General features: G+C 48.8%; 1 protein-coding gene across 1 annotated transcript in view; it reads left to right on the top strand.

Moving 5' to 3' along the window:
* The first annotated feature begins 5301 nt into the window (after positions 1-5301).
* CMIP (c-Maf inducing protein) overlaps positions 5302-7568 on the top strand; it is a 139155-nt gene continuing 136888 nt past the window's right edge. The window contains exon 1 of the mRNA XM_074582841.1: positions 5302-6232. Within this exon, the coding sequence (XP_074438942.1) occupies positions 5933-6232 (300 nt within the window). The 5' untranslated portion in view covers positions 5302-5932. The remainder of the gene's footprint in view (positions 6233-7568) is intronic.

Here is a 7568-nt window from a genome sequence, read left to right as displayed (position 1 = left end):
AGCAGAAATCTGAACGCCAGAGATGTCAGAGAATTACAAGTTCACATCAGAGTCTGATTTCCCTCTTACTACTGCACCTGTGAGGCGTCCTCCAAAATGGATGTTAGGCTCGGGAGAAGAGAGTGATGAGAAATTTGGGAAGAAGAAAGAGATGCTTGCAGATGCAATCTTAATCTTACGTGTCTGTTCCCTAATCAAGCCCTTCCTTCCCTTAGGGGCAACTACACAACAGCTCCTTGCAGGGTGGGTTTCTTTAATCTTTATCTGGTTAGGTTTTAAATGCCCATCACTCCTTTTGGGAAACAACTCTGTTTTCCAAAGTTTTATGACTTGCTGAATCCTCTTAACACCACCATGCTGATTAATTTAAACAAACTTCAAATGCAGGACTTGCAGCATTACTGATACAGCATCTCTTTTATGTTTTATGTGTTTGCTTGAATGTGTTGTATTCCCCAGTTTCACTAAAGAATGGTTTTAAAGTATTTTTTAACAATACAGCATTGTTATGAAAATGAGCTGACTAGTGAGTCTGATAGCAGGAATTTGCTCTGAGTCAACAGTGGCAATTTGCAAGCATTGACTAATGAATTCCATAATCCACGCAGCACCTCTGTGAATAAGGGAAGAAAGCTCCATTATCTCTAATATGCATCGAGGATTCAAAGCTGAGAGGGACAGCTGCTGTATGAGAGTCTAAACGGATATTGAATACAAGTTGGGAATTCCTGGTGCTTGCCTCTCTGCTTGGAAAAACTGTATCTCACATCTCTGTACAGACAACTCTCAGGGACATGTTGAGCAGACAAGAGCAGTGGGGTTTTTTTTTACAAAAAGCACGAACGTGGTAAGCCCTTACAGCCTCTGACAGAAAAATTCAGCAAAAAACAATAAAAGGAGATTTCTTTTCTTCCCTCTTTGATCGACGGGGGAAAGAGTTTGCCAAAACATCTGTCAATACTGTAACAGATTCTGTAATAGGAATATATAAATTAGGAATTCAAAGATGAAGTAAGAGCTTATTTTATTCCTTTTTCTTGCTTTCCCTTTGAAGTGTACTACAAATCCAGCAAAGCCCCTTTGGGGACGGTGCTCTCTCCCTGGCTAGAAGCATCCCTTGTTGAGGCATCTCAATATTTATATCTGGACCTTGCCACAGCTGCTCCGTTACTCCCCTCATATAGCTTGTCAGACAATGCCACTGCATGGATTTACTCTCAAGCAAGGACCCTTTAGGCAATATTTTTTTTTCTGCATAGGTTTTGGCATCTCAAGTGTTTTCTCATGGGTTTTTCCAAGCCCCCCACTGCTACGCAACCTGTGTTCTTGGCACTGAGCACTACTTACAAATTGCCGTCATCTTTCCCTTCAGAATATCACATTATTTTTTTTTTAACACATGGTTCTAAGTGGGCGTTACCAAGCTTAAGAAGGGTATGTCAGGACAGCGCTTCTGTTTTGGCACCCAGGAATGACCTCTGCAGAACACCTGATGGACTTGAGTGCAGACAGGCAAGAGACTAAATGCTGGAAATGTACGAAGAGTGTTCTTTTTTAAGATTGGAGTCCCATCTGGAATTTGCAAATGATTGTGTTTATGGGCCTTCCTGGTTTTATGGGCATATAACTGAGCAGATGAACATTCTGAATAATACGGATCACAACTGAATTAGTTTTGAGGCGAGGAAAAAAAAAGAAGTCCAAATCTATTCCTCTGTTGCTTACCCAGAATTCTATCTGCCTTAAACTGCATGGTGGGGATATCCCAGTTTTCCAGGCTACGGTGTTGTTCTGTAAGTGATGCTTCTGTTTACAAAGCCTACTATGAAATGGCAGTGAATAATAAAAAAGAGCAAGACACAAAGAAGCGCGAATAAAAGGGCAGAGCTCAGGAGCAGGGCACGGGACTGGCAGCTGGATCTGAATTGTCCTCCTGCCACTGACCTCTCTTCTGGAGGAAACATCTTAACTTCTGCCTGCTTCCCTGCCAGCCCCACTCTCGTTATGGAGCAGTTACACTGATATTTCTGCAGAGTAGGACAAGTCTCTCTTTCCCCCTTCAAATTTGACCTGTACCTATGGGCCCTGACTTAAAAGAGCTTCTACTTGGTAATAATATCAACGATAGTAAATAAAATACTCAGATTTCATTTCCAAAGCCTGCATTTCTGTTCCAGCACAGAAATGAAGCATTTCATAGAAAAAACTCACAAATTCTTGAATTATTCAAAACGGATAGCACGCCCATAAGCACCTTGTGAGTAGCTAGAGGTGCATTTTCACTGTTGTGCCATTTATTATGAATTATTTGCTCAGTGTTTATTATATGAATGAATGATTGTCCCACTTTCACAATAAACTTCTGGTTGTATTTGCTCATAAAATTAAATTCTGGGGAGAAAAACAAAACATACAGGATTCCCCAAACGCCACCTTGAAATACTGCCAAGCATGTATACCTGAGATGTCTATTGGTCTGCATGGAGCCAGAAGAGGAAGTCTGGAAAAACACAAAGCCAGGAATGCAATTCATCCAACTTCTGCTCGGTATAATTTACAAGCGACATGAGGAGGGGTGTTAGTTTTAATGTGTTCAGCCTCGACTCGCATACTAGCCATTTACAGCAGGTTGGATGGCTAACGTGCATTTCGGCAAGCTGTGCAGCAAGCAGTGTATTTCAATTTCACTTGTCTAGACAGGGTTTTCAGTTGCCCCATTCTGGCAGGCAATGTGAGATTTCATACCTTGATCTTATCGTTGTGTGCTGAGTTTACCTCAGAGGGAACACCTGCAGCCCGAGAGTGTGGATTCTCAGTGTGAGCTGCAAGCGCAGAGCACCTCTGAGGATTTGGACCTCTGTCCTTGACAGGGGTTGCTAGCAGCAGCGCTGCCTGATGTGCTGTGCTTTTGCAATATCACAATGGATTTCAACACTTTGGAATGGTGGATTCCCAGCGGAGGCTTGGATCCTTTCAGGTAACTTGTGGGTTGACCGCTATAGACCAGCCTTGCTTTTTTTGCTGCCTTCTGAGGGACACGAATGGAAAACATACGCTCTAATTTGCCAGGAAATTCACTAAGAACACCAGACTCTTTAGATATTGCCCTCCCATTGGCGAGCAGCTCTCAGAGATGACAATTACGGTAGATTTAAAGCAGTGGTTTGAGCAGGTGGCTAGTTTGCACAAACTTTCACCAAAATAGTCACGCTGGTTGCAGTTCTCGCTGAGTGAAGTGTTGGTGCAGGTGAGTGGATGCGAATAGTCCTACTATTGACACTATTATTGTTTGTACCAGAACAGTGCCTCGGGTCAAACAAGAACAGGTCTCCCTTGTACCAGGCATGCTAGGAACTCCTAGAAACGGACAGTTCCTGCAGTAAAAAGCTTACATCTAAACAAAGCTGTGCTTTCAAAATTTGGTTTGCAAGTCTTCTTTTTTATTATTATTTTTATTGCAGATCCACACATATTTACAGGTATGAGTAAATCTGGTTTTATTTCAGTGTAAATGTGTGCGTCATTCACCCCTAGCAGTGTATGGTGTACAAAGCTCTGTGGGAACTGCCTGTAATGTTTAGTGCACAATGACCAGTCAGTTTGTTTAAGTTCAGGAGGTAAGTAATTACCAGGGCTATGAGATACTGACAATTTGAACCTCTATAAAAGAGATTTTTGTCTTCCTGTTGGTTGTATTATTCATGTCATTAAATGAGTATCTGTCCTCTAACCTTTGCCAAATTGCGTAATTCTGTGCATCGTCCTATCAACTGGTACATAGGAGTACTCCGGGGACTTCCTAGCTTTTTATAAATAATTTTGATGCTCACATGCAATAAAAGTATCCCTCGAATTTGCTAGTAATTGATAGGTTACAAAAACCTTCCCTCCTGAAAGTGTTTAAACAGCAATTCTCCTGTCAAATGCAAGCCTATTTCAACACAACAGCTCTGTAATAACACACGTGATGGACTTGCTCGCAGGGATTGTGGTCCACCCAGTCACGTATTGTCTTTGACCGCAGCCACTACAAAAGGCTTTCTGGCAAAGGCTCCCAAACCCTTCCCGATGCAGCTCACCTCTCCAACAGATAATCTGTGGATGCAAAGTTATCGGATGAGTTTTCTCTTGGATGGGCTGATGACCGCGCTCCTAACTGCTGGCACCTCATGTGCCATTGTCGCCTCTCATTGAGAACTGTTGCACCAGGAGATGCCGCCAGAAACCCAGCCGCAGGGACACGCTGTGAAATGATGGGCTCCTCACAGAGCACATCATCCCTTCCCCAACCACACTCCATTAGAGGCCAGCTTCAACTTTTAATCATGAAGGTTTATACTTTCTCCGAATATTTTGCTAGCATCAAGTAAAACAGCCCTCTAAATTCCTTCTAAATTATGAACCTTGTCAATACCCGCTATGATGAGTTACACAGTTTAATGGATTGTGCACATTACATGAGATGTCATTTTTTTTGTTGGTTCTAACCTGGCTGTGCAAATGAGGAAACTGGAAATGGGATCTGCCACTACCTTTTAAATTGCTGAGAAAAAAAGCGAGTATAAATGGTACCATTTGACACGGCATCCATATTGCACGCAGCATTACTGAGCTGTTAAACGGTTTAGAGGTCTTAGAAGTGAGTTCATTTTTTCATTAGTTTTTTTTTTTTTTTTTGTTGGTAAACAATTGTTCTGCTTCGTGGACGATGGGAGGATGCTCAGCATCCTGCTCAGCGTGATACTAGTGAGGGGCCGCTTTTCCTGGGCTTCCATTCCCCGGGCTGTTCCGGTTCCCAGTCACCTCAGCGAAGCCGGAGGAGAAGGAAACACCAGTGGGACCCACCGGCGGCCAGCGAGGCGTAGGGCTTCCCTGGCCGTTCTTCCCTTGCTGGTTGCACAAGACGTGAAAGCGCTCAACGAGTGGTGAGCCCATCTCCCGAGGGGAGAGGAGGCCACCAGAGCAGGGGATGAGAGAAAGGGCGGCTTAACCCCACATTCTTCCCCTCATGTTTTCCCTCATTTTCCACGGAATCGCAGGTACGCCGTTCACGGGCAGCGCTGCCCCCGTCCCCCCTCAGCCTCCCGTGAGGAGAAGCAGGGGCCGGGGGGGCGGCGGCCCCTCTGAGGCGAAGAGGCGGGAAGGGGAGGGGCGCAACGGCCGCGCTGCCGCGCGCCTCCCGCCGCTGCCCTCAGCGGCTTGGGCCGCCATTGACGTCAGGGGGAGGGCGGCACATGACACTCCCCCCCTCCTTCCCGCCCCCCCCTCCCCGCCTCACCGGGGGCTCTCCACCAATCGGCCGCTGCGGCGAGAGCAGCGATCGCTCCTCTCGCGGCGGCGGCGCGCGTGGACACACACGCAACACCGCCCCCCCGCTCCCCTCCCTCCCCACGCACACCCACGGACGCGCACACCCACCCACCTCCTACCTACATGCACGCGCGCGCGCCCGCCGCACGCTCGCGCGCACACGCCCTGGGGGGAAGGAAGGAGCCGCGGCCGGACGCCCCGCCGCCCTCAGGAGCCCCCGCCGCCGCCGCCACCACCGGCTTTTGTCTGCCGCCCCCCCGCCGGCAGCCCACCCTCCTCCGCTCGGCCGGCCCGCCCGCCCGGCAGCATGGACCCGGCGCTCTGAGGGGGAACCCGCCGGGGGCGGATTTGGAAGTTTGAATAAGGATTTTTATCGCTTCCCTTCTCTCCCCCTCCTTTCCCCTTTCCCCCCCTTCTCCCCCCGCCGGTGCCATTCAGTCCCTTCCCCCATCTTCCCTGACAGGTTCCCCCCCCCCCCCCCTTCAGCGTTTTTTTGGTTTTTAAGGGGTTGGATTTTTTTATTATTATTATTTTTTTTTATTTGGTCTACCCGTCTCTACCGCCCTCCCCCGTAGAGACCGGTCTCCCCGGGCGGCCAACCCCCCGGACCCGCGGGGCTGCCATGGATCGCACCGGCGGCTCCGGCGGGGGCAGCGACCGCCGGCAGACGGAGGAGAGCAAGCCGCTGCTGGGCGGCGAGATGTCCGCTCCCGAGGGGAATAAAATGGGTGCCGCGCCGTGCCGGAGAGCCCTGCTCCACTGCAACGGCATGAGGTACAAGCTGCTGCAGGAGGGGGACATCCAGGTGTGTGTCATCCGGCACCCCCGGACGTTTCTCAGCAAGATCCTCACCTCCAAGTTCCTGCGGCGCTGGGAGCCCCACCACTTGACCCTGGCGGACAACAGCCTCGCCTCGGCCACGGTAAGAGCCCGGCCGGGCCCGCCGGCACCGCCGCGGGGGGCCTCACCGCCTCACCCCCTCCTCACCCCGAGCCCCGCCGGGCATCTGCGGGGACGGAGCCGCCGCTGCGGGGCCGGGGGGGCACATGGACACACGGGAGCTGCGCCGCGCTGCCGGCCCCAGCGGCGTCGGTACCCCCGCACCCCCGAGGGAGTCGGTGTGAGCGCTCGGGGCGGTCGGTGGAGTGGGTCCCGGAGTGCCTGCGGGGATTTTTTTTCCCCCGTCTTTGTAATCCTAGGGATATTTAATTTTGCAGTTTCGATGGGGTTTTTTTTCGAGCAAGCCTAGTTTTCCTCTGTTATTATTATTCTTCCTTTTCTTCCTTTTTTTTCCCTTTTTTTTGGGCTATTTTTTGCCCTTTTTTTTCTTTCTTTCTTTAATTCCTCCCTTCTCAACACGATACTGACATGAAATCGCCACCCTGAGCCTTTTCTACCTGAAACCCAAGCCGGCAGATATCTGCTGGCACGTTGGCCAAGTTGGAGGCGAGGGAGGTGGAGGATGCTTTTAATGTGAGAGTGACGGCTTGGGGTTTTGCACCCTCTTTGCTTTGCTTTGTTTCAGGCCTGGTTTTGGGGCTCCGGTTTGTTTCAGGCCTGGATTTGGGGCTCCGGTTTGGCGGTCACATCCCCTGCCCAGACACTGGCGGTGTGATTGTAAAAAATGGAGATTCCTTCAGGGTTTTTCTTCCTAATGGAAGACGATGCAAGAGCAAATTGCAAGGCAGTGATATTGACAGTACAAATGATGCACAATGGATGGATACAGTCTTTAAGAACATGATCTATATTTACACGTACAACTTAAAATTTCACGCCCGGTGTTATTTGAACAGTCATATAGTATGTGATGTGACTACACTTAAATTTTGTCAAATAGCGATTAGCACAGCTCGCAAAACACGTATTACACTGATTTTTAATCATTCAGTACTTCGATCTTGTCCTTTTTTGATTTATATGTAAACGTCTCATTTTTCTCAATGGCTTCATTCTGGCCTTCCTATAGGATACTGGTGAGATGAGAGAGTGGATTGGCTTTTGTGTAGATTTCTGTTAATGGTGTGTTTAAATGGATTTCATCCGGGCCGTGCTGTGCTCGGAGGTTGGATTTTTTTCACACTTTGGTACGCAGACTCCTAGTGCGTGTGTGTGTAAATGTCTTGCCTGCATCATGCTCTCTGTGGTGTATTCGGAGCAGGTTTTCAGTGGGAGCTACTTTAACCTTCAGGTAGGCCAGCTGCCTGTTCTCACAGAGCTCTGTTTCTGTGCCACAATGACATCTCTGCTCACCCTTT

Source organism: Larus michahellis, chromosome 4 (assembly GCF_964199755.1).
Source record: "Larus michahellis chromosome 4, bLarMic1.1, whole genome shotgun sequence".
Lineage (NCBI taxonomy): Eukaryota > Metazoa > Chordata > Aves > Charadriiformes > Laridae > Larus > Larus michahellis.
Note: the sequence above shows the minus strand (reverse complement) of the source record. Positions and strands in the feature narration are given on the sequence as shown.